Source organism: Toxotes jaculatrix, chromosome 18, assembly GCF_017976425.1.
Source record: "Toxotes jaculatrix isolate fToxJac2 chromosome 18, fToxJac2.pri, whole genome shotgun sequence".
Classification (NCBI taxonomy): domain Eukaryota; kingdom Metazoa; phylum Chordata; class Actinopteri; family Toxotidae; genus Toxotes; species Toxotes jaculatrix.
In genome coordinates, this window is record NC_054411.1 from 6,825,414 (window position 1) to 6,852,297 (window position 26,884).

At 40.9% G+C, this 26,884-nt stretch overlaps 1 protein-coding gene across 1 annotated transcript in view; it reads left to right on the forward strand.

Annotated features, from left to right (window-relative positions):
- baiap3 (BAI1 associated protein 3) overlaps positions 1 to 19,792 on the forward strand; it is a 34,042-nt gene extending 14,250 nt beyond the window's left edge. The window contains exons 3-34 of the mRNA XM_041063526.1: positions 1,213 to 1,300; positions 1,911 to 1,994; positions 2,152 to 2,259; positions 2,811 to 2,870; positions 3,959 to 4,025; positions 4,758 to 4,971; positions 5,222 to 5,266; positions 5,689 to 5,766; positions 6,496 to 6,601; positions 6,768 to 6,875; positions 6,955 to 7,047; positions 7,806 to 7,909; positions 8,005 to 8,122; positions 8,294 to 8,418; positions 9,562 to 9,652; positions 10,007 to 10,063; positions 10,153 to 10,250; positions 10,398 to 10,449; positions 10,577 to 10,728; positions 10,880 to 11,003; positions 11,408 to 11,548; positions 11,735 to 11,830; positions 12,105 to 12,320; positions 12,989 to 13,057; positions 13,160 to 13,239; positions 13,651 to 13,759; positions 14,310 to 14,381; positions 14,504 to 14,587; positions 14,941 to 15,061; positions 15,144 to 15,267; positions 15,355 to 15,560; positions 15,761 to 19,792. Of these exons, the coding sequence (XP_040919460.1) occupies positions 1,213 to 1,300; positions 1,911 to 1,994; positions 2,152 to 2,259; positions 2,811 to 2,870; positions 3,959 to 4,025; positions 4,758 to 4,971; positions 5,222 to 5,266; positions 5,689 to 5,766; positions 6,496 to 6,601; positions 6,768 to 6,875; positions 6,955 to 7,047; positions 7,806 to 7,909; positions 8,005 to 8,122; positions 8,294 to 8,418; positions 9,562 to 9,652; positions 10,007 to 10,063; positions 10,153 to 10,250; positions 10,398 to 10,449; positions 10,577 to 10,728; positions 10,880 to 11,003; positions 11,408 to 11,548; positions 11,735 to 11,830; positions 12,105 to 12,320; positions 12,989 to 13,057; positions 13,160 to 13,239; positions 13,651 to 13,759; positions 14,310 to 14,381; positions 14,504 to 14,587; positions 14,941 to 15,061; positions 15,144 to 15,267; positions 15,355 to 15,560; positions 15,761 to 15,864 (3,394 nt within the window). The 3' untranslated portion in view covers positions 15,865 to 19,792. The remainder of the gene's footprint in view (positions 1 to 1,212; positions 1,301 to 1,910; positions 1,995 to 2,151; positions 2,260 to 2,810; positions 2,871 to 3,958; positions 4,026 to 4,757; positions 4,972 to 5,221; positions 5,267 to 5,688; positions 5,767 to 6,495; positions 6,602 to 6,767; positions 6,876 to 6,954; positions 7,048 to 7,805; positions 7,910 to 8,004; positions 8,123 to 8,293; positions 8,419 to 9,561; positions 9,653 to 10,006; positions 10,064 to 10,152; positions 10,251 to 10,397; positions 10,450 to 10,576; positions 10,729 to 10,879; positions 11,004 to 11,407; positions 11,549 to 11,734; positions 11,831 to 12,104; positions 12,321 to 12,988; positions 13,058 to 13,159; positions 13,240 to 13,650; positions 13,760 to 14,309; positions 14,382 to 14,503; positions 14,588 to 14,940; positions 15,062 to 15,143; positions 15,268 to 15,354; positions 15,561 to 15,760) is intronic.
- The last annotated feature ends 7,092 nt before the right edge of the window (positions 19,793 to 26,884 follow it).

Here is a 26,884-nt window from a genome sequence, read left to right on the forward strand (position 1 = left end):
AATTAGTGAATTTGATATTTGTTGTGTTTGAAGTTAAAATGTCCAAAAGTCACTAGTTCGAGCTTGTTGAATATGAATGGTCTTGGTCTTCTACTATTAATCAATTAGTCAAGAATAATCCACAGATTAATGGATAGTGGAAATAACACTCAGTTCCAGACCTACTACCAAGTGCTACGTGATAAATCAAAGAGGTAGTTTTTGAAAGAAAAATAGATAAAATATGTAAGTTTTACTGGTTTTGACGCCAGTGGAAACCTGACCAACTCTCCCAGCATGGCTGCCATTAGTCTTCATCAATACCTCCGGGGTTTGCCATCCGCTCCCCCACCATGGCGGGAGTCAGTGGGTGCTGGGATGGGCTGCCACACGCCTGCTGCGATGCGATGATGCTAATAAAGGAGCGTGATGGGGCCTCTGTGGACGGCTCTTCTGCATAATGTTGTAGGGATGGCGGAGAGATGAGGAAGGAGATAGAAGCTGGGAGGGTGGGGTTGAGACCAGTTGTGGGCAGAAGGCACGGCTGATGCCACCGGTTCTGCTACAGCTCATGTCATGGCTGCTGTCTGCCACGGTGATTTCCATACAGGCAGGGAGGCAAATGGCCAGTGAGAGATTTGGGAGGGAAGGGAGAGGTGAGGGTGAACGTGGTGGTGGGGTGGGGGGAGGAATTCCCAAGGTGTTCAGCCAGCTACTCCCTCCCTGAATGTGCCTGTATCACCATGACAACTGGGGCCAGCGGGAGTTCGGGGATTCACTCACACCTGGAGGAAACAGAAAACATCATTTGCATTTTGCACACATCTCTGCTCACCATAGTAGATTAACTTGGTTCATGCAGACAGCAGACATGTTGGATCACTGAGAGCTTTGGTCCAGACCACCTTTGCTATTTTTTTTAGTGTATGAGATAAGACAGTGTTTGATAGATAACAAAGAGCTGAACTGCAGGTGATGGAGTCCAGTAGATCATCATAAAAATGAAACAAATCATCTTTATTGACAGACACTCCTCCTAAGTGTCTGTAAACAGGATGCAGTGTGATTTCCACCAGTATCGCTGAATGTAATTATAGAAATATTCTGATGTTACACTGATGAGTACAACGTGCATTTCACCTCCCTTTTTTTCTTCTAAGTTAACATACTTTCACAAGTGTCTCATCTCTATATTTAGATATGAAATGTCAATCTGCTCCCTCTTGTTGGCAGGATTTCCGAGGAGAGCTTGGAGTTCTTTGAGCGTATGAACGCCATCCTTCAAAAACAAGAGAACATGCTGCGGGCTGCCCAGGCTGAGGTAACCCCCACCCAATTTCTACCTTTCTCTCTGTTACACATTTGAAGCACGTACATGTAGCGAGTAGGCCTCGGCGCTGTCTTTCAGCCCACCGCAGTGGCCAGTATGACGTCTGTAGACAGAAGGGCCGGGTTGAGTAGGGTGCTCAGAAGACTGGAAGCTCATCTGTGACAAGCTGCTGTCAATGGCTATGTTCAGCTTCTCCTGCTGTCAGTGCTAACAAGGCAATGATGCTTTATTAACATGTTTGCTGAGAGAGCTTGATGACTTCATTTCTAAATTGCTGCATGTCAGCAGAGTAAAAAAAGAGAAAATAAATAAGCACAGAGCAAAATGTTGTCCATAAAAACATAAGGAACATCCACACCACATGTCATGTTTGGCAATACATTTTATTATCTTCTTAGACTTAAATTTTTATCAGTTTTCATATTTATGGATGTCTAAATTTGGAATGAGTCTTATACACACGTATATATTATTATTTATTTATTATTTTTTGCATCAGATAAATCATAAAGCCTAGGAAACAGTGGTTTCCTTTTTAGGTTGTAACTCCTTAGAGAAAGGCAGGTTTTGTTTTGGTTAAACTGGTTTTGTCCTCTCACAGTGCCAAAGAGGGGCCTGCACAGTGCCGCCGCCCCAAGAGCATGTGGACCAGGCCTTTATCCCCGACAGAATCAGCAGGACAGAGGTGCGTCAGCTCAGCTTTTCTGTTTTCATTGTATTTCAGAAGGGATTAAATTTTAAAAGTCACAATAATACAACCCGCTTTTGATGTGCAGCAGAGCAGAAAGCATGAGCTTTTATTTTTGAAGGGTTGTTATTAAGTGGAGTGTGTTTTCATGCAGCTGGACCTGCTTTATGAGGAAGCTGTTTACACGGTGGTCAACAGGGTCGGAGTGCATTCACCAGAACATGTGAAAAGTGACGAAGAGCTTTTTGCGTACCTGCTAAAGGTATATTCCTATCTATATATCTGTCCGTCAGTACGTCAGTCAGTGATCATGAACATATCAGAAAAATAAACTATTTCCTGAGCCCCATTAAATCTCTGTCAGTAACACTAATGGCAGCCTCACAGAGAGTGTTATTTGTTGTGAGCAGGCTGTAAAAATCGGAGCAGATGCTCTCGGCTCAGACCTGATTAAACATCAAAGCCCAGTCACGCTGTGTACTGATATTCAGCTGTGATATTACATTCAGATGATGTCGTGCTAAGGATTTTAGCCTATTTTATGTGTGGAGTGGGCGTCTTTTTCTCAAGATGTGCAGGTGTGTGTTCCCAGCAGGTCAGTTGGTGGCAGGGGCTCTGACTGAAGCAAAGATTTTATAAAGGAATTGATGGTTTAGTGTATTTTCTACAGCTGTGGGAAGTGCATTTTTGATCTTTTTAGTTCCTAGTTTGAGTTGTATCAAGAAAGCAGAGTCTTTCTGTGATGTTCTATGAAGTTATACAGGTTATTGTTGCATAAAACCTTATTTTTTTATGTTTGGCCACCTCTCCAAGGTGTTTGATATGGGTGAAGAGGAGCATGATATCATTCTCCAAAAAGTTCAAGAATCCAAGGTGAGACTTTGACTTTGTACATGACTCACTGGCTATTCATAAATTGTCATAACAATAAATCCTTGCATATACTGCTGCCATGGAAACTGACAGTCCTTGTGCATCAGTTTTCTATTCTTAAGGGGAAATTTGGCTACAAGTCATGTAACTCTCCAGTCTGTGCTGATGTTTCTAACATAAGTTATAGAAGGCTATATAATTCATATTGTTGAATGGTGAAGCCTCTAATGTGAAAGTTTAAGTACTTGCAATTGCTTCTTTTTTGTGTCCAGTGGATTTAAGAGCAGAGTAAGAGCAAAGTATTTAAGCTCCTTGGCTGAAGTACATGTATACCTTTGAATATGTGCTGAACACTTTTGTACAGTTTGTATGCATTTTTACTGATGTTCCAGGAAATGTGATTTTAGTGTGAATAGTTAAGTGAAATAGCCGCTCTTGACAACAAATCTGAAGTTTACATTAGTTTCTGATAATCTTTGATGAATGTAATAATCCAGGTAGAACAAAAGAAAAATACATTCAGATTTCTAAAATTCAACATTATTTATATAATACATTTGTTTACATTTTGTGATTCATGGTAAATGTGTTAAAACATGCAAAACCACAGTCATGGTCCTTCCGGTCATTAACTTACTGAGTTAATAAAGTGCAGATCGAGAAACATCACTAACCCCTCAGTTGTACAGCCACAGGTTGTGGTTCAGCACATTTTCTGGCATTTTCTCCATGCCGATAGTTTGAACAGTGCAGTAGTAATACGGTGAAAGCATGGTCTGGAGAGCCACAGTTGGAGTGCACTGATGCCCTTGGAGAGTTTTGCGATGTAAGACCTGAAACACCTAAAAGCCCCATTTTGGACGATTTTGTGTCTTTTATTTGAGTGCTGGAAATGTTGTGACCAGAGTGAAAATATTTGGCCATGTAAATATTATATACAACGCCAGTGTACACTATTTTTTTTTACTTAAATGGAGTCACAAGAGAATCAGGTTATGGAAATGCATTGTTATATATTTGATGTGTGACCTTGATTTGCTGCTTTTACGGTTTTTTACTGAACAGACTGTAAATTCCTTTTTCCACAGCGAGCCAGTTTTTCCTTAAGAGTTTCTGTTATGAAAGCAAAGAATCTGATGGCCAAGGATGCAAATGGTGAGACATTTCAAGCATTAAATAACCATTTTCTAATGGAAAGCAAAACACTTCTGTGAGTTATGGGTTATCCAGCAACACTGTGGAATTGAAAAGTTTTAAATGGCACTCACTCAGTAAATCTTCAAGTGATTGACCTCCTGTCAGCTAGCACTGTGTGGTTTTCAGCACTTCGTGGGAATCTAGTTGTTCAAAATAAGTGAAGCCTGCGTAGTGAGAATACAAGGGATAGTGCAGGGATAACACAATGCATGATGGGTATAATTACAAAGTGCTCCTGACTTCTTGTGGTGTCATAATGAAAAAAACTATTAAAAGAAAACTAAATTTCACAAAATTAGTTTTCAGAGTTGGAGGCTACAGTTGCTTTCCTGTGGCTGACTGAGTTTTCCCATTTAAGTCTCTTTTCTGTTTATTTTCATAGATTTTAGATTTGTCTTGCTTTAATTTCTTCTAGGAAAGTTTATTAATGTAATAAAAGAATTGTGTGTCACTCCTCGGAAGCTGAATAAATACCACGCATTAACACATTGGACTTGAAATGAATCTCAAACAAGCTCACTGATAAACAGTCACACTGATTACACTGATGAGCACCTCAACAAAACACAGCACTGATTGTAACTGCAATGGCTTCCCTGTTCTTCCTGCTGTAACGGTATCATCAGGGTGAAATAAGCAGCTTCACGTGTGCAATAACCTTTTTCTTGGTGTCGCCCTGTGGCTTTCCAGGGTACAGCGACCCCTATTGCATGCTGGGAATCCTGGTGGGCCAGAGCCCTCGGGAAATGGAGGAGAAAAAGGAGAGAAAGTTCAGCTTCAGGAAGAGGAAGGAGAAGCTGGAGAAACGCTCCAGCACCAAGGAGGTGTTACCTGCCAGGTGTATCCAGGTGACCGAGGTCAAGCCGGAGACTCTCAACCCAGTGTGGGACGAGCACTTTGTGTTGTGAGTGCAGCTCTTTAACCTTTTGCAGCACTGGACATGTACTGGACATGGTGATATGTGTGACTCGAAGGATTCACAGTTTCATTTGTTTCACACTAACACCCAACACTGTTAGTTACGTGACCAGTGCAGCACATTATCGTGTGTGGAAGAAGCACCAAAGGATTTAGGTGTTTATTGTTACTGTTTACTCACTGAGGTGATTTAATTAATAATTTTCCTGTTTTTTTGTTGTTTTGTTTTTTCACAGTGAAATTGATGATGTCCACAATGACGTCTTACATCTGGACATATGGTAAGATTAGTTCTGGTCATAGTTATAGTTGACAGTTTAATCCACTGTTTAATCCTTTGGTGTAAATATTATCACAATACAGATGACGTTGCCTTTTGACCTTAATGTCTCAACTCTAAACTATAAAATTTCCTTTTGGATTTATAACAAATTTGGAAACCGTGAGCCACGTTGCCTAACAGACTCGGCTGGAGAGTCATTATTCATAAAACTTTTCCCGCCTCTGGTATAAGCTCTGCTAAGAGCTGACTCTTGACTCCAGTAAAAGTTCAGCACGCTAATGCTTTTCTTGAACTACAATGGGTCTTGATTGTAGATCCTCACTTCTCAGTTCCGTTTTTTGTTGTGCAAAGATAATGAAATATGTTCTCCCAGGAAATGAGAGGCAGTAATAACCTTCTGACCTATCCTCCTTTCTTCAGGGATCATGACGATGACGTGTCTGTTGCTGAGGCCTGCAAAAAGCTCAATGAAGTCAGTGGACTTAGAGGAATGGGCAGGTAGAAGAAACTACATCATGTAATCCTGAATTGCCATTAATGTAAAAGTATAATGATGTAAATGACTTTCAGGCATCTTCTGTAAGAAATACTGATCTGTTCTGATACTGTGCACAGTCATGTAAATTGATCATTCATTCATTCATTCATTCAGTTGGCATGGTGGCAGAGAATAGATGACTCATTCAGCCTGTTAATTGAAGGGGCATTTCAATCTAGACTTAGCCAGAAGGGACACTTTATGAATGAAGAGGCCTGGGTTATTTACATTGGTTGGAAAAATCCTGGCACTGTCCTGCTTGTTAATTAGGACAAAAAACAAATGATCCCCTCTCACCTTAAACTGAGACTGACATACAGCAAAGCCCTGTGCCAATAAAACCGTGCACACAGACAAGACAGAGGGTTCAGTCGGGTTCATTGAGACACCAATAAATGGCAGACATGTCTAATGAAAACCTGAGAATAGCAATCATAGCCAAGGGAGAACAGGATCCTCGTCCTGTGGCAGAAAATGTGCAATTTCCATTTTAACAAAATAACTGACTAATAGCTGACTTTCATTAGGAAATGAAACTCATTCTGCTGTTTCTCTAATTGCAAGTCACGGCGGATGAAAGCACTGGCTAAATGCCAAAAAACGAAAAGCACAATTAAACACAAATTCAACCTGTTACAAGCCAGAAAGATTCTAGAAATTTTCAGCTTTTTCCTTGTCTCTCTTGTCAGATATTTTAAGCAGATAGCAAAGTCAGTGCGTGCCAATGGATCTGCTTCATCAGGCTCTGAGGAGAACGCCGATGACTTCCTCGGATGCATCAACATCCCTTTGAATGTGAGTGTTCAAAGTGGAAAAGTTCAAAACAAACTCTTGGCAGTCTGCGCTGCTGAGCCGCTGTGACAAATCAAACACAACCACAAGCAGAGCAAAGGATTCAACCTGAAGGATTTCCCTGGAAGCATGTCACTTGCCTATAATTAGGCTGGTTTCCTTCTTGCAGGAGATTCCTGTTGTCGGCTATGACACCTGGTTTAAGCTGGAGCCTCGATCGAGTGCTTCTAAAGTTCAGGGAGAATGTCATCTGATGCTGAAGCTCTTCACCAGCCAGGTGTGTGTAACAGTGAATCAGTATGTCTTCCTTAGTATAGCTTATGAAGCACTGTAACTTATGTTAATTCTTCCTTCAGAGAGACACAACTTTGTCTAAGAAGGACTCAAATGTCTCCATTCACAAGAAACTGCTGAGTCAGATCGTGGAGTATGAGCACTCTCATGTTAAGGTGAGTCTCATCCAGATTATTTAGTCAAAACAGTCTTTATAATAAAGCCACGTGTTATTTTTGCAATTTACTCTGATGCAACAGATTTTACTTCAGTTACTTTTGAATTGTTTGTCTGTTCTTCCAACCATTTAATCACTTAATATGTTATTTTTGTATTACTGCGGTTAGCTCCCCAGTCAAAGCGCAGAGCTTTAAGGGGGACCTCAGCTGATTAATTGCTTGATTGTCCTGTCAGCTGGGACGAAACAAACCACAAACGGCATCGTCTCTAGGGGCTACTGAAGGGGATTTAAAGGGGAGCAAACTCTGACTGCAAGGAAATAGATTTTGTATATGGGAACTGGAGTTGAGTTTTTCCAGTGCAAAAACTTTTTTTTTTTTTTTTTTTTACATGCTCATTTGTTGCAGCACACAACAGTTGCTCCTGAGGTTGTTGATGTACGGTGGTTGAAGTCTGTTTTGTGAAGAACATCTCATATTGCAGCAGCCAGACAGAAATGACAGTTCATGTGGGTGAAATCATGTGGGTTTGACAGTTGAGTTCTGATCTGATTCTGGCCTTGGTTTGTAAAAAAAAAAATATAGATATAGATATAGATTGATTTTTTTACTCATTTTTACTCTAATTATAGTTATCTTTGCTTATTTCATTAATATTAATAGTTCATTATATATAATAATGTTTATGAGTACAACCTGGTTACACTTAAAGTATGATTGAAATGACTTTGGGATTCTGTCACACATAATTGTAGAGAGAGCCTTACAACTGGAACGGGCAGGTCTGTCCTCCAGCGTGGACTGTGCTAACTCACCATGCTGTGCAAACTGATCTCTCACCTCTCCAACAGGCCATTATGTGAGTATTAATCGAGGAATAAAATTGATCAAATCAAACATGAAAGCTTTGGCATCAGGTAAAAGGTACTTGTTTTTTTTTTTAAAAAAACGCAGTCGTTGGCAGTGCTACAGCAGCCACCATCGGACCCAGAGGGTGTGCTACTCCCTGCTGCTGCGCCTCCTGAGGACTATCGATGCAGAGTGGGACCCTCCTGCTGTGAGGGGAGACCTGGTAGGTTCTCCGCCATTGGCCTCCCAGTAGGAAAAAACCTTTCATCATCTGGAAACAGTCACCTCATTAGCTCAGCTCTCCACTGACATTCATCAAGATTTTTGGTTCAGCCAAAAATGTCTCACAGCCAGTGTACTTGAAGCTATAACTGAGGGCCCTTCCTGTGTCCAGGAGAGGCAGCTGTCAGACAGCTTCAGGCTGTACACAGAGCACTGCCTGTGCCTGATGAAGAACATGCGTCAGGTTTTCCCCAGCACCAGCGCTGCTGCCATTACACGCTACGAGCTCATGCTGAGGTAAAGTCACACTGCCATCACATCACATCACGCACTCGCCCGTGCTGCCATACCAGGAACACGCTCGACCTCTCACCCCACCAGACACAGAGAGACTACAACCAGTCAGTCACACTCTGTGGAGGAAGCAGTGTTGGGCTTTTTATTCAAACAGTAATTTCTTAATCATTTCTCATTACTCATATCAAAACAGGTATTCAATGTTTGTTCCCGGCCAGGTTATTTGGGCGAATATGTTATGATCATAAGTAACAATGTGGATATTTTACCCTGCGTAGCATGTATTATTCTCTACATCAAATTATACCTCCATTCCACCAGTAAAATCAGACCAAATCCTGTCACACACACTGTCATGAGGGCCTTGCAGTCATGAAAATCTGACAGGATTACAGCTATTGTAGAGCATCAAACTGATATTTTTAGAGATTGCGGATTTAGATGCAGATATAGTTTGCTACATGGGGAACTTTTAGCTTGAGGAAATCACCAAAATCATAAGCATTCATCTTGTGGAGAAACATGAATATCCATTTAGAATTTCATGGAAATCTGTGCATTAGTTTTCTAGACACATTGTCACTGACGATGTGTTGGCCAAGGGAAAATTTAAACCCAAAAGCTCAGGTATCTTCAACAGACCAGCCCGTCCTTTGGCCTTCGCTTCCAGTTACCATCGAACAAAAGAAGAAAGTTAGTGCAGTAAAATGCACCAAATTAGGGAGTCTGTTCACATAACTGGCAGCCAGTAAAATCGGCTAATTATTGAAGTTCATGGTGCTGTGTCGGACTAAATTGGAGGAGACTTTTTTTTATTTTTTTATAGAAACTTCCCCTGTAAGAAATCCAGCTCTGCCCAGTGATCAACACCTTGAGGGAGATCTTCTACACCTCTCAGAAACACACACACACTCACACTCTTACACACAGAGTGACTCACCTAACATTTCACATCCCTCCTCTCCTGCAGAGATAATGCATATAATTAAAGTAGAAAGAATTTTGAGAGATTGTAGCTCCTGTGTGCTTATTCAATTCTACAAATCTTCCAGTACGTTTTGTGTATGATGTGAAACCAGCATTTACGTGACCTGAAAGCAGATCTTCTATTGTAAATGGCTTTTTCCTGTCTGTGTATGCCAGGGGGGTTGGCTACATGCAAAACATGCGGGCGTTTAAGACTGCATGTCCTCTCCGCAACGAACTACATTTGGACATCACTACTGCTGTCAAGGTAACAGTGAAAGCAAAATAAAAAACAAAACTTTTGTTGTATAGTAAGTTCACTTTAAGGGTACCCTGTTGAGTTTTGGACTCGACTGCGGTATAGTTTATATTGAATGAAAGCAGCATACATACACGTGTACATCATGAAAACAGGGGTGATATATATCTGTGCCAGCCACAGAGTGCAGTAATGTATTGTACAGCTTCTGGTGTTTGTGTTAAAGCAGCAAATAACAGTAAGAGAGGAAGAAGACCAGTTGTGAATTAAGCTTTTTATGCCGAAGAATGTATAGGCTTTGAGGATACATGCATACATAATTAACTGTTTTATTCTTCTTAATTTGTGTAATTATTTCAACAGAAAGGAACAGCAGAGTGGTATGAGAGCTTAATAGCACAGTATAAACCAGAGGATGGGGTAAGATTATAGTGATAACATCTTATATTTCTACTGACTGTGCCTTAAGAAATGATATTCAATATGTTCATTGTGTACCGACAATGTAGACTCTGGAAGAGCAGCTGAAGAAGCTGGTTCAGGTGGTGGATGCTGTGTGTGCGGACGTACAGAGAGCCCAGAATATCTACAATAAACTCTTCTACAGGTGAATAGTGACTGTACATCAGTCCATCTTAGAAAAAATATAAAAAAAAAAAAAAACAATGTGATGAATTTTCTTTTACTTGCCACAGAAACATTGATTTACATTGCTGGACTGATTCCATTTCATCCTTTGTTTTTGTTTTGACAGTGCTGTGAAAGTAGATTTCTTCAGCATATCATACAGGCAGTTGGAGAAACAGGTATTTCACTGAAAATGTGAAAAGTAAATATAAAAAATACGTTTTTTTGAGCCTTACTGTTTTGTTGTTGCTTACTTTGACACTTTATATTTGAATACAGCCAAATTTTCAAACTTTCATCCTTCAGGTAGCCGATGATGTAAATGTAGCAATGGAGCGGGTGTGTGGGACTCTGGAGCAGGAGAGCTCCAGACTGACTCAGACAATGGGAGAAACCATCTTTGAGCTCTTCATGTCCCTGAAAACCCTCAAAGGCTTTCGGGAGTTTCTTCCACTCAAGTTGGTTATCAGTTCAACTCTAATGACCATTCACATAGCAGCGTAAAAGGCTCCAACTGGTGGTTGTTTGAAATGTCAGCAAGAAGACGAGAATTCAACCTTTTCCTCAGCTTTGGATTTATTTATAAAGTTATGTGTTCTTCTCTAACAGGGATGCTAAAATGTTGGCCTTGACAGGCTTTCATAACTGGTTCAAGTCCTCGATTCATAAGTGGCTGCAGATTGTGCACGACAGATCCTGTGACAGGATCCTTAAAGCGGTGGAAACAGACAAGGTGAGAGGCGTTTGCCCTTGAAATGATGCAAATGAAAGTGACAATATCGTAGATCAGATATTTTGTAGGCAATAGTTTTATAGTTTATCATGATGTTTTTTATATTCATAAATGTTATTAAATGCAAATTAATCACTGAAATGATTAAACTGTTACTGTAAATGTGTTTAAACCTACTAAAACTACAACATATCCTTATATATGATTAAATCTATATTATACTTAAGCATTTATTAACTATTCATGCGCTAGTTATTCATACTTAATTGGAGGAGATGACAAAAGCATGAATAAACATTTAAAAACTCTGTACAGCTACTTAAAAATGCATTATAATGTGTGAAATAAAGTATCATATCTGTTTCATTCACGCACCGTGCATTTTCCGTGTTTTCTGTGAGCAGCTGGAGCCTGTGCAGCAGGCCAGACACAGCTCCTCAGCCGTGGAAGTGACAACGTGCTTCAGCCAGGTACGCGAGATCTGGCTCCAGCTGGCCTGGCCAGACTCTGCAGGGGCCTTCATCTTTGTCACCCGTTTGACAGACGTGAGTGCCACTTCCAGCGTCACCACACTCGTTGACTACACGCAAACATGACTCCGAGTAGACACACACACACGTAATCAGGATTAATGAAAGATGATTTAATTATTTATTTATTTGACAAGGGTCGGAAAAAAGGAAACCAAGAATTTCCCTGTAATAAGAGGACCGTGATTTTATCTGTCATAGAATTTCTGCAGTGAGGCTGTGTGCTACTCAGAGATGATAACGCGCAAGATTGAGAGGAACCAGCTGGGCCGAGATCACAAGAGCTTCACAGTGCAGGTAACGCCTGTAGCAAGACAGAACTGGGGGAGCGCACACAATGACGTGGGAAGTAAATGTCAGCAAGTGTTCTCCCTGGCAACACAAAGGGCTCAGCAGGAGAGCAGAGATGTTTACACTCAGAAAAAACAAAAGCAGTTGCCTCTTGTAGTCAATCATTTACACTCACACCCTCCATCCCTCCACTTCTCTGTAGCCCTGCTTCTTTTCCTTCTTTCTCTCTCCACTTCCACCCTCTGTTTCTCCTCTTCGGCTCCTCCTCGCTTTCTGCTAGCTCTGCATCGCCCTGAACAACACAGAGCATGTGCGCGTTTTCCTGGGCCACCTGCCCCGTGACCTGGACTGGCAAGGTGTGGAGCGGGCCATGGAGGAGTCCTGTGGGATGGAGGGGAAGGAGCAGGTTTACAAGGCTCTCAACGGGCAGCTGTTCAACATGGACCTGGACCTGCAGAGAGAATCCAAACGCCTCATCGCACTGCTCACCGACAAGGTGAACACATGCTGTTTAGCCACACCTGAATATGTGATACTTCCAGGGACTGTTGTAAATCATATGCAATTTGTCACTGTCATGTAAAAACATTGTAATTCCACTTTTTTTCATTTTCATGCCTTAAAGAGAAATGATTCACCCCGACTTTGATCTTACTGTAAATGTGGAAAAAGAAACATTTCACACTGCATTAAAATCAAATCTTGCCGTCTCCTGACAGAACTCGTATAACTGAGTCAGATCTGAAGGCCTCCTTTCTCTCACATGCTGTTTCAGTTCTGCCCAAAAATTTTCTCTTTGATTGAGGGGTCATTGTCCATTTGCAAGACCCATCTGCAGCCTAGCTCTGAAACCCTGGCGGATTTCTTCAGATGCTGCTTCAATATATCCACATAATTTTCCCTCCTCGCGGTGCCATCTATTTTTTGAAGTGCACCAGTCCCTCCTGAAGCAAAGCGCCCCGATGGCGTGATGCTGCCACCCCCGTGCCACCCCCATGCTTCACAGTTGGGATGGTGTCCTTCAGCTTGCAAGCCTCACTATTTTTTCCTCCAAACATGACAGTGGTTGTTATGGTCAAACAATTAAATTTCAGTTTCAGTCTACCGACTTCAACTGTACATATGCACTTGCATGCGCTTGTGTGAGAGATTATTTCTGTGCAGATGCTACCTGAGCTGCGGAGGTACATCCAGCACATCAGCCTGTCTCCAGACTCCATCAACAATGACGACGTAAGGCCTGGTCGTACTCTTCTACAGCATTTATTCTTGTAACAGTGGTGTTCGCAGGTTCTTGCAGTGCATGACATGTCTCTTAATATGACATTCTTCCAGGCTGTGTCCCCTCTCATGAAGTACTTACAAGACACTATGGTTATCCTCACTGAAAACCTTGTAAAGGAGAACCTGACTAGGTAATTACTCTTTTCTCCTCTCTCCCCATTATAAATATGACTTCATTTATTTTTGTTTAACAGGGACAATACGGATTAAAAGTTATAATTGTGACTCTTTCCGAATAATTGCTCATTTCCATCTGGTGTGCCTGTGCATATTCAGCAAAACAAATGAGCACATAAATCAGTTGTACACACATTTTGCAATCAAACCATTAAAACCACAATTTTTTACTTTTTTATTTTTTTTTGCTTTAAGATGTAAATGATTTGATCTGTGAGTTTGAAGTGGGATGTTTTATATTCACATAAAATACTGCATCATCAGTATATGTTTGAGTGGATATCATTATTCAGCTATTATCTGTGAAAACATACTCTGCTGACTGAGGGTAACAGGGGTGTGTCACTGTGTCCGCCGCCTCGTAGAGTCCTCCAGAGCATGTGGGAACTGCTCCTGCGGATGATCCTGGACGCAGTCACAGAAAACAGAGGTGTTCAGGTGGAGTTTTACAACCGCTTCCAGTACACAGTGGAGGTCAGTGCTCAGTGAATCTCATCTCACAATACGCTGTCGTGGCTGTTTCCCCACATAGCTTTGACTGTGTGCCCACAAAGAAGAGTGGCCTGCTTAAAAAGACATGTGTCAACTCTGTAAAGATTATCATCACTACTGTTATCATCATCCCTTAATTATCTCTGTATGCTTGCAATCATTAGCATATATCAGATATTTATAAGGTGGCAGTTCCGTGCCAAAGTGAGCTCCCTTGTGAATTACAATGTGGGAGCTGTTGTATATTCTAATGCCAATTTAACCAGCTGGCAGAGGACGTGACAGATTTGCATGAGAAGTCAGGGCATGCCACATGAGTGGGCAGAGTTCGGAGTTTGGCAGACAGATATCGTGTTTGCCTCCTACCAGAGGTTTCATGCTGTTTGTGTGAACAACATTTCTCTCTACTATGGTGAGACTTCATTCTATCAAAATTTGAGACATGAATATGGTGGCGTCTAGCTTATAAGTTAGATGTCTCGTTTTTTTTTTGGTTTTGTTTTTGTTTTTTTTTTTTACTTGAATGATTTAGACCGTGTTGCAGTTCTTCCATGCTAAGGGAGAAGGTCTTTCCCTGGAAGACATGAAGAGTGGAGAGTACAAGGTAGGACATTATCAATTTATCAATCAATACACTCTATGAGTGGATGCAAGGTCAAATTGATGTCCTTTGGGTCATCGTGTCATTTCTTTCTTTCCTCTCTGACTGCCCTCATGCTGCTTTAGGTCCTGGATGAGGAGCTCAGGCTGAATAAATGTTCCTCCTTTGAGCTGATTGAACAGTACTATCTGGAGAAGATTTCCCACCAGGTACGTTTCAACTTACCTGGCTGAGTGGATGAGAGGTGAAAGGTTTTCAAATATCTACAACAAAGTCCAGTTGCCCCGAATTCAGCTCTTCTTGGATAATCATGACCTGGATGACTGAGAATCTTCACAGACATCTGCCTCCTGTTGTTTTAACTCTGATTGAAAATCTGCCTTCTTCTGGACTCCTGAATAACAAGATGCTGTCAAGTGATGCCACATGTAGATGGATATGTCCTTAATATGTTTTTGTCAGAGGAGTGATAAAAAATAATTCCTTCACAATTTGAGGATATTTCTGTTGAGGAGACTTTTTTACTTTTATATGATTTTGTAACGTTTACTTAACGTTGCAGAAAACACTCAAACATACCCGTTATGGTCGGATCAGTGTGAAGTGCTACTATGATGCTCCAGAGCAGAGACTGACGGTGGAGATTCTGCACGCTGCGGATATCATTGCACTGGATGCCAATGGTAAAACTGTGAAAAACTCTGAATTAAATATAGGCTGCTGTTTTGAAGATGAGCTTTCACTCACTTTTCTGGTCTTCCTCAGGTCTGAGTGACCCATTTGTCATAGTAGAGCTCTGTCCTCACCACCTCTTCCCTATGGCCAAGAGTCAACGCACGCAAGTGAAGCTTAAGACACTGCACCCTGTATTTGACGAACTCTTTTACTTGTGAGTACGATTTCCCTCTCTCCCTCCCTCCTCCGGTTTATATGTGTGTAATGTAAGCCTGGTTTGTTTGAATCCTGTGTCTTCCAGCCACGTCAGTCCTGAACAGTACAGACACAGGTTTGCCTGTTTGACCTTCACTGTGATGGACTACGACTGGCTTTCCACTAACGACTTCGCCGGTGAAGCCGTGGCTCCTCTCAGTGACTTCTGCTGGCCTGGGAGACCGAACGCCTCTGCGGCCGGCAAGAGTGTCCAGCCGGTCATTCTGCACCTGTCTCGCAGTAAACCCAGTGGTACATATAGCTCCAAGCTATATCTTTTTTTTTTCTTTTTTCTTTTTTTACACAAACATAATATTGGCTTCTTTGGAGACCAGAGGGTGTAGGTCTGGCTTTCCAATTACTTCTCCAATACAACATGAAAAGCCGTTCAATCTAGAGATATTTGTGTCAGGTGTAGGGAATTACTCTCATCTGTTTGCTCTCCCCTCCAGAGAAGCCAATCATGAGGATGCTGGACGCTCGCATCGGAGACAGGGAGGCTCAGGAGTTTGTCCGCAGGCTGAAGGAGATTGAGAAGTCAATGGAGGAGGAGTAAAAGCTTTCAGCGCTGCCTGTGTTGGTGTTTTCTGACCACGTCTTGCAACATGTGCTTTTGTACTGGTACGATGTTTACAATATTTGAATTTCTTTTTTTCCAATGTTATTGTTTGTTCAGTAATTATACCAAAATGAAAAGAAAAAAAAAGGAAAGCAGTGCAGCTTATCGCTGTTTTCTAACTGGGAAATGAACATCCTGTCACTGTGCAACTCTATGCTGTCTCAGTTCAACTATATTTTAGAATTTAATGGATAGTTGATCCTAAATGTTACTAGTCTATATTTTTTGTAATGAGGTAATGTTATCTTTGTTGTATGATCTTTGATATGATAGATTTAACATTTCAGAACTATTTTGTGGAAGTAGCTTACATATCCAATAGTATTCAGTCAGAGTCTAAATCTATACCTCAGATATGCTCATTAGTTGCAGGGGAGTTTAACAGGTATTGAGACTTTTCACATTCTCCACAGACATTGTGGACATAAAATGCATGAAAGCTTATTTAGGATGCAAAAGCATGAACTCACAACGACTTTCCAAATCATATAGTCGCTTTTTCAGCAAACAGCTATGAATAAAAGTACATATTTTTAGGACCCAAATCGAGAAGAAGCAACACATATCTTTGGGGAATTGCACTTCCTGAGACTTGGTGTTTTAAGGCCAGTCAGACAGATCAGCAGCAGGGAGGCCTAACACTCCCCCGAGGCACACACCACAGCTCGGGTTCATTCGGCTTTTCAGATTGCTCTTCACAAAGCTCATGATGGGTCATTGAAGAGGCCAAAGACAGTGCTACCTGAGTGGTGGGAAGACCAATTCTTTTAACTCAGTTCTTTCTTTCTGTGTAACACCAGTGAGTCAACATCTCTGCGGAAATATATGTGGCGTTTTTGCTCATTTAATTCAGCCTTAATCGATGTTGTCGACTCAACAATTAATGAGTGAGTGCCTGAAATGGGAAAAACAAAAACAAATTTAATTTTGCATTGTTGCAACTGCACCATAAAATAATTAACTTAATTGGGTGTCACAAAAGGAACGATCAAACAGAGTTAAAAACTTAAGCATTCGGTGTAAATTGTTGTGTATTACAACTAATTTGAAGCTATTCTAAAAGTAGCCTGCAAGGTTATTTAACTTTTTCATGCTACTTTTACTTTACATACTATTGCAACTCAGCAAAAGCAGCTGAATAGATTTAAAATTTTGAGTTATTTATCAATGGCAAATGGATTTATTTGTAGAGACTTCAAATTAACAATTTGTGAAATGAATCATCACTTTTGTTCCTTGCTTTTACTCTGCTGGTAACAGGAACTATATTCAGAATCATTCATATTTTCATGGTAATGGGGATACGCCAGGAAACTCTGATGCCTGATAATTGAAAGGCAGAAAATACACCATGACATCCCCAAAGATAACGCAGTGTGTGGCACTGTGGCCTTACTTCCAGATGGTAGAGCTTCAAAAACGTTTATTAGGAGAAACCCTGCTAATTGCAGCTAATGAGCTCATGTAGCGTCCAGAAAGATCTGGAAACAGCCATCAAACATGGCAAAGCCTTTGTTAATACAACTTTAAGATGCAGACTCATCACAGGCAGGAGTCTTTGCACAGTGTGAGGCTTAATCTCTAGAGGTGAAGAGAAAGGAAAAGCATAATGAACCTGTGTAATAGCGTAATTATGCTTAAGGGGGGAAAAGGCAAGACCTGCCTGCCCGCAGTAGCTCTCATGGCAGGCACAATTCAATGCCTGCTCTCACCAGTCCTCTGAAGCTATGTGTCTGTGACTGCAAGGTTAGGATTTTAATATTATTGCAGAAAAACACAACCTGGAATCTAACTTTCCTCTCGTGGAGAACATGAAGTTGTTATGCAATTGAAACCTCACTATACAACTCAAACAAGCACAAATTCTAGCTTAATAAAATGATCATGGCAGATTTTACCCTCATGGTAGCAAGCTAATATTATCGTAGCAAGTCTGAAGGGCTTGTTTCCCAGAAAGAGTTTGAATTAAACCAGGAGAAGCTAGAATAGAAATAATGAATTATGTTGTATGAAAAAAATGAAACATCTTCAGCAAAGAAAGTCCTGGACTTAATATCAAGTCCTTAGAGCACAAAAATCCCATAATATAAGATCCCAGAATTTCTTATATCTACATTGACTGACCATTAATCTGACCTTCCGAATTAGAGGTTTGATTTAAGTCTTTAAGTCCCTTTAGTTCTGGAGGAAGTTTAATTTTCATTCAGGAAATGGGTTCAGTTCAAAGACTGAGTTAAATGAAGGATGTCTATGAAAGCCATCAGTCTCGTTCAAACACCACTGAAGTCTCGACTGCAGCCTACAAGTCCTGTCTGAGTAATTGACACCTACTGTCAAAAATGTAGCTTAAAATGTACAACTGGTAAACATGCAGTCAGATGAGGCTTCAGAGAGATTTAGAGATGAGGTTCTAGGTTGGAAAAAAACAGGTACACTCCTCTATGCTGCTCAGAAATACCCATCCAACCAACCACATGGGTATGATGTTTTTGAGTTTCTGCTCGCATTCACAAATAAGAAGAATACACAATCAGACTTTTGGGAGCTGTTAATGGATGTTGCCATTTTTTAAATGGCAGTTTTATTTTAGAAAGACACCTTACAGACAAAACAACAAGATCTACACATCTACAAGAAAGTAGTAGTAGATGTGTAGAGAAGAAACACTGATAAACACTGTAGCAAGTACTGAGAACTTAGCACCAAAATCTTCACACCGACAGCATTTTGATAGTGATGTATCTTTACAGTAGCTGCTTGTGTAGTGCTTTGTCGTTACCCTGTGGAGTTGTGAGGATGAAGCACGCAAAAACCATATCTATGCCTGGAGAGTGTGCTGCATTACAGGGATTGTTCAGGTGTTTAAGATGCCTGCCTTACTTAACAGGAGCGAGGAATCCTTTCAGTCCATCTGAGCAACACTTGCCTTTATGTTTGGTATTGTTTTTTCAGATACTGTAGGCAGAATTTGTTTGTTAGCATTATTACTGAATTATCGCCCTTCGTCTCCTGTGTTAACAAGATAATATATATAAATGGTTAATAGGTCCATTGACTGAAGTATTTTTCATTCTCAGTGTTGTGATTGTATTTTCCATGCATTATGTTAAAACCGGGTGTTCGGGCCAAATGTTTACAAAGAAAAAAGATGCAACCTCACTTTGAGTGTAAACAACCATTATATAGTCAAATAAAGCTAATATTATATAATAAAATCTATAAAAGCTCACAGTACAAAAGTAATTTACATATTTCTAAGAGCGTGGAAAGTTAAATGGAAAGCAGTCTTTTTCCAGATTCTTTATGTGAGGGAAGCACGCTGTCTTATCACCTTAAATACAACTGTGTTTGGTCACAGTGTTGTAGATGTCTTAACCGTATGTTGCCCTTAGACAGGCAATCTGAAAAGTAGTGGATGAGTAAATCAATTTATTTTTTGTGAATTTCAAATTCAAATAAAGTATTTTAGTCTTCAAATGTTCGGTGACTTCATACTATTATCATAGTATTCATGTCCTGCAAAGCGCACTTCATAAAATGGCCATAATTTTTAAAAAGAGGCAAAGGTCAAAAGCTGTGTTATCTAGTTTTAAAAACATGGCAACAGACAGACTGTGAATTAACAGAATGTCATCAAAACTTAGTTTCGTAACTGTCAGTGCCATCATGGACATCTTTCATTTGAGGTATTAATATAGAAGTATTGTTAACTGAGTATTTGGTTTGTGGTCTGCCAGCCAAATTTAAAGGCAACAGCTGGTGAAACGTATCTTCAAGAGGCAAAACACCTTCGATTTGTTATTGTTAAAGTGAATTATTTGTCCTTGAATTGTAAATGCCTGTGTTGCTGTTTATTGGATTATACCTTTGGGAGATGTCTATGACCTTGAATAAAGATTGTATGTAAATTTGAACTTTGTACTGTTACTGACATGAGCGTAGCTGAAATAATTATAGTTTGAATCGTTACTGAATGAAAAAGTGGAACGATACCTGCACCTGCTGTTTAAACTCGGCGGGGGTATGTCGTGTGGAGAAATGCTGCAGGCTGACACTGACCTGTTTGTCTACACTTTATCTTCCCCACGGTGTCATCATCCTTCCAATCAGTCTCCCATGTTCCTCCCCTCCGCACTGTCTCTCCGTCTTTCCTCGACCTTTAATATGTTACCTACCCTCCGCAGCAGCTACCTGGCGATCAAACACATCCTGTAACACCGCAGCAGCCCTGGAGAAATACCATACACAAACACTGTGAAACAGGAGTGTTCATTATGTCCAGCATGAGATCAGAGGACTCACCTTGACACAATCGCTTTACTGTCCATGTTTCTCAAAGGGCTGCCATGATAGTGGATTAGACAAGGATTTCTCATAGCTGGAGGACATGAGTGTCTTTGAGTGCTTGTAGTCTACTGCATGCTATCAATACATTTTATATTACAAGCCCAGTGATGACTGAAGGGTATTGAATTGTGTGCTGGCTCAGGTGTGGAGAGGACCATGTCATCTAACACAGACATCATGCCCTCTAGTCAGCGCCTGCACACACTACATCCATCGGTGCACCTGACTTCTCACTATGCTTCAAAGTCTCTGTGCAGCTGGGAGCCTCCTATATGAGTTAATAATACTCTCACTGGTTCCCTCTCATCTACTCTGGATCATAAAATGCAAGCTGCATTCAGTACATGTCGGATAAAATGCATGCATGTAAGAGAAAGGATCAACTGGGATTTTTTATTTTAACCACTAGATGTCCTCGTAATATTACAAATCCTTTCTTAAGCTGAGACTTGCACGTACAGGTAGCCCTATGCATGTAGTCCTCGGATTTCCGTTTACTCATGGCAACGCAGAGCAGGAAATCAAGACTCCCAGACAGCCTCTAAAGGCTCATGGTCCTCCTCCATCATGGTTGTGACTTTTGTGATTTTAGAGGCTCTGAAGTAGACAGATGGTCAGATTGTGTTGCATTACTGTGTTGACATGGTGCCTTATAGTTGAAGACAGAGGGGTATCTAGTGATGAACAATCTGCATTTGAGTTTTTGGTTTACACTGGTGGAAGAATCAGAAAGAAACTGTCTGTGATAGTTTTTTATATCATATAATTGGATCATTTTTATTTTATTGATATATTAATGTGTAAAATGATCATAGCATAGGACTGTACGTGTTATAATTAAGTTTCATCTGTATCAACAAATCATATTTTCGAAGTTATGTTTTGTATAATTTGTAAAGTTGCACTTAATGAAAATACAAGTACATCCAATTTGTACATAAGTACAGTACTTGAGTAAAATAGAGTACTGAATTTCTAGGTGGTTTGGTGCTGTGAGAGGCTACAGTGAGATTGCCTTATCAGGTATTCTTTCAAGTTTTGGCAGCAGGGGAGAGAGGTGGGAGCCTTCAGCTGGTGTTGATCCCCAGGAATGTTGGCAGAGTCTCTGCATCGCTGCTGCTGCTCTGCTGGCTCTGGCAGATGCATTTAACAGCGCTGTGATCCCATGGTGTCTTATCTCCCCTCAAACAACCTTAATCCTCCACACAGAAATGTTACACTGCAGAGCCTATCCCCTCCCACTGCACCAGCCCCCACGCAGGCACCCCTTCCACGTTTTTTTTTTTTTTCCTGTCTCAGATTTTAGATTACACACCTGCAGATTCCCGGGCGTGGCACTGTGCGGCTTTCCAGTAAAGACTGACGCAAGAGATTTATTCATGATACTTCACCTGATACATGTTCCAAGAAAGCAGGGGAAGATCCGTAATGCAGTACAGCCAAGCTATCACATGTATGTACATGCATGTGCATGTGTCTCCAGAGCAGTTAAAGAAATGGAAGGAATGACTACTTCTGAAGCATTTCCAAAGAAATGTCCTCCTTTATGACTTAAAAAAGAAATATGATTCAATCAGACAAAGCAGATAATAAATATCTACTGTTGCCAAGACCTGAGACATTTCCTTTTAGAATAAAGGTTCCTCGCCGGCTAAGGAGATAAACACCTGTTGGCTGCAGGTGCATCCTTAGCTGTGGCATCAGCATAATTAGGCACTTCTGAAGTCGGCCTCTCCTCTCCAGCAAATATGATGGGGCCAGGGTGAGGAGAGGCCGACAAAGCAAGTCTTTTGTGGTTTCAGGGGGCCTCTGTTGGAGTGAGCAGAGATAATACTGGACAGCTTGCCCCTGAGGAATGCAAATGTGCTTGAGCCAAAGCCAGCGACTCTACTGAGCCCTTTAACAGAACTCATCACAGAATCATCCCTTCAGCTTCACAGAGAGCCGTGTCAACCGATCTCAATATAGTAAGGGAGTGACTGAGTGAACTGTCCAATCCCATTGTCCACCATCACTGACTCTCAGCCTCCCATGCATGTTCTGATTAGTCCACAAAGGCAGTGGTCTGTCACACTGTAAAATCTCTCTGTGCTTCAGGCCTTTCTTGCAGGATTTTTGAGCTTCTGAGGACCTTCCACAGACTTTACCCACAATTCATAGCATGGTTAGATTGTTAAATGGAATGACAGGGGAAACCCAGACCCCTGCCGAAAAGATTTGTTTAGACCTGCATGCACTTAGCTCAGTAGCAATCATTGCACATACTTTTTTTTTTTTAACAATTTCCACGTTTTCATATGATTTGGGCCAAAAATGACATGATTTCACTAACATATTTAGTTTGAATAACAAACAATGCAAACTACAAATAAACTACATAAGAAAATATGAGCCTTTCTGTACTGAGCCTTTCCCCTGGTCACTACAAAGTGCTGCCCTGTGCCTTATACAGTTTAATAGTTTGAGCTGTTGTACTGAGGTTGTGTAAGTTAAAATCTGTGACGGTTCAGTGCTCAGGGAAGAGAGTGACATCCACCATGGCGGCCTGGGGAAGCCAATTTTTACGTGTAGCAACAATACACAGTTCCTTAAAGGTCAGGGAACCAAGAGAATGAGAGCAGCTCTAACCAGTATTTTTATATTAACAGTGCACTGCACGACTGCCTATAACGTAAAATGAGTCACATGTTCTACACAACACTGCTATTTTACATTTATCAAGTTTAGGAAGGTTGCTTGTGGCAGGGCAATCCAATGGGCATTGTTGGCCGTAAACATGAAATTCACCCACCACTGAACACAATCCTTCTCTCCTCTTTCCACATTTGATGTTGTCTTGTTCTTCGGGCCACAGCTGCAGAGCAACAGTTGGAGCTGGTTTCATGAAGAAACGGATCAAGCAGACCCCTCCCCTGCTGGTGCACTTGCAAAGTTTGGCTCCCAGCCTTCACTCCATCTTTCTGTTCAAGCTCTTGTTCAAATGTCTTCAGGGCGTCTACACAGCAATTGTGCTGTGAGCTGTGAAGAGCTCTGTATAATTAGTTATGACAGTTGCACAAAGTAGATTATGTACAGCAAAACCTGCAATGCCCCAGAAAATAAAGAAGAATAAGTGCTTTATGGACTAATGATAACCCAAGATGTTGTCACATGAGCAGCATCTGATTTCCTTCCGATCTTTATGTTCCACAACAGCCCAGAGGAGGTTCTTTGATTCCTTTTGAAAGCACTGATCATTTCATCGTTAGCTCTCCAAGACAACTGGACATCTTGGGTGTGAATTTACTCTCTTGCTGCTAGATGGACGGCTGAGTCATCGCAGAGAGGATGGTTGTCCAAAAACAGAGCATGAAAAGTAGAGAAAAGGCCATAAAGTGAAGGCTAGCCAACACCATAGTTTGATGTCGCAGAAGGATGTTCATTTTGAGACTTAAATGAAAACAGAACCGTTTTCTTCCCTCACAGAGGGCTCTGTGAAGAAGTCATTATTGTGGCAGGGCATGTCCACATGAATCCTCTGTTTATCCACTCAGTTCGGCAAGCACACCAACTGTGGTTCACTTGGTTGGTCCCAAACACGCACATCCATCCCAGGCTATTTCTGCCACAGCACAAACAACTTATATACTTCCTTAGCTGTATGTACCCATTCGAAGCTCACCAACAACTCACAATGAGGAAAAAAAAATTAAGGAGTTTTCTTTATTTAGCTATGACGACACCAGGGTACCTACAAAGGCATGTATCTTTGTTTGCGAGTGTTCACAGTGATTACAGGATAAGAAGAGAGCATTAGTCATTCCTCTGTGTCTATGGAAAGTGTGTATTCACCTTCAGATTTTATTTTCTCTTGGCAGTTTTTTTAATGTGTGTAAGGGAGACTAGCTCTTCCTAATTTGGTCAGTGGTGTTAAAATGAACCTTTACAGTGCCTCGAAATATGGGGCCAACACAATTTAGTTGACACATGGTGAGAGTCCACTTTACATGCAAGACTGGTTTCTGAAACTGCAGATTTCCTCGAGCAAACAGAAGGTTGTCACCTTAATTAATGTGCAGTGAGCAACATTTGGTCCAAATAGAAGCTGTGAAACTCTAAATACCTTTCATGCAAGTTTGAGATTAAGAAAGCAGAGTTTAGCATGAGACTGTGCATAACTCCGCACATACATACACTATAGTGTGCAGCAAATTTCAGTGTGTAATGTGACACTGCAAGACAAAAAAAAAGATACTGTAAATGGTAATCTGATGGGAATGAGAACTTTTATTTTTCATTTAAACTATAAATAGGCTAAGTGAAATAGTAAAAAATAATGACTTTACTTTTGCCAGGAACAACAATCAGAACTGCAGAATGCAACTGAGCGGGTATTTAATTCAGTATTTGAGTTTTGGATACTTAATTTCTTGAACCTAGTAAGTATACTTTATTAACAAAGAGAGCAGTGACTATTTCAACACTGTAAAATGGGAGTGTTACTAAATCTGCTGTGTTGTATTCCTGTACTTTTATGCACACTGTGTGCTTTGGCACTGTGAGAGCAAAATGGCAGACTTTGGGGAAAACTGTATTTAGGGATCATGCCAGTAATCTGGCCTTGATAAAACAGTTCAAACAGAATAATTTTCCTTCGGCACTGTGTCTACTTTTCATCACATTAGTCATACACTGTGAGACAGTTATATTTTTTTCTACCACTACACAAGCAAACGTAAACCTTCTCTGTTTTTGGCACACGTTGACTGCAATGATGAATGTGATAAAGCTTTTTCTCTGGCCGAAAGAAATGCACAAAGTGTATTCTCTCTAAGTACACCCGGGGTATGAAGGTCTGAAGGTCACAAAAGGTGAAGATGCTTGCAGAGGGAAAAAGACATGTATCCACTTTTAGTCAAAGCATGCTCACCATTGCATCAATAACAGGAGTGACATTAAAGATGACATTTTGACCAGAGCTGTTTAGTCCTTCTGTTATTTATTCTGCGTCAGTGCTGCCCTTTTCAAAGACAAGAAATAGCACAACCAAAGTCTGAATTCTTTAAAGTAGCAGCCATGCCACCCAAAGTCAGTATTAATTGAATCTGAAGGACCACCACCCTAGCATTTATCTCTGAATGGCCCGCGTATTCTTCTCTCTTCGTGCTACGAAGGCTAATATCCTCTGGCGTGAAGCCCTTTTTTCATCCCCTGACTGATTGTGGTCAGAGTAATCTTTAGTTCATTTCCTATTACAGCTCTCCACAAGCGGGGCATCCGAGGGTCAAGTGGTCAGTTGCAAAGCCAAAGTGTTCACAGCTCTGTCTTTGAAGTCTTTGATGGCCACTAACTAACAAAGACGACTGTATCCATGGCCACCAGCGGTGAAAGAGGGAGAATGTGACCAGTTGCTGCTGATAAAAATCTCCCCGGTTCATTTCAAGGTCAACAAACTTTTCATGCTTCCCAAACCTTGTTGGACAAGAAACACATTCTGTAGAAAACCGCTGCTGCAACCCCCTGTTATGATTCAGACAGGAAACACTGGCCACTCAAGCAGACTTGAACGCAATGTGCTTCCTGTCTTGGTCTTTCTATATGTTTGTACTGGCTGCAAATATTTCATAACATGTATGTGAGTGCTGTAAAAAGCTTTCTTGTTTTTCAGTGCAAACTATTCAGTTTCCTTGGAAGATTTCCAGTCAGTTCGCATGAAGGATCTCATGCCCCCTTTCATTCCATGCAATAACTGGATGGTTGTCTAAACATGAAAGGTACAAATTTCCCTTTTTTTTAATCTTTATTTTTGATGACGCCCAACACAACTGTCAAACTAATGTCTTTCATTTGGAAAGGTTTTTTTTTTTGTTTGTTTGTTTTTTTTTGTTTGTTTTTTTTTTCTTTTTTAATGAATGAAGCATTGCATTCATTAACAGCAGCAGAGTTGCAAAGAGGTGGTTGTGGTAGATGGTGAGTGTACTGGTTCGGGTCCAGAGCCCTTTGTGTGGTTCGATTTAGGCAACAAAATCACTTTTGTCAAGGTTAGTAAAAAATTGTGGTTTTGGTTAAATACATTCGTTTGAAGGTCATGTTGAGGTCACAAAAAAAACATAAAAATAAATGTCTATGTACACGAATCACTAGATATTACTATTTCACGAACTGCCATGATTGGAAATTCACCCACCATCAACACATGACTCTTCTCTCCTCTTTCTGTTTCTCTTTTTATGTTGTCATGTTATTCGGCCACAGTTGCATCACATAAAATGGCTCCTGGACACTGCGATAATTTGACTTTTTCCCCTTGCTTCCTTGCTGGCAGCAACAGTTGGAGCTGGTTTCATGAAGAAACTGATCAAGCAGACCCCTCCCCTGCTGGCACACTTGCAAAGTTTGGCTCCCAGCCTTCACTCCATCTTTCTGTTCACGCTCTTGTTCAAATGTCTTCAGGGTGTCTACACAGCAATTGTGCTGTGAGCTGTGAAGAGCTCTGTATAATTAGTTATGACAGTTGCACAAAGTAGATTATGTACAGCAAAACCTGCAATGCCCCAGAAAATAAAGAAGAATAAGTGCTTTATGGACTAATGATAACCCAAGATGTTGTCACATGAGCAGCATCTGATTT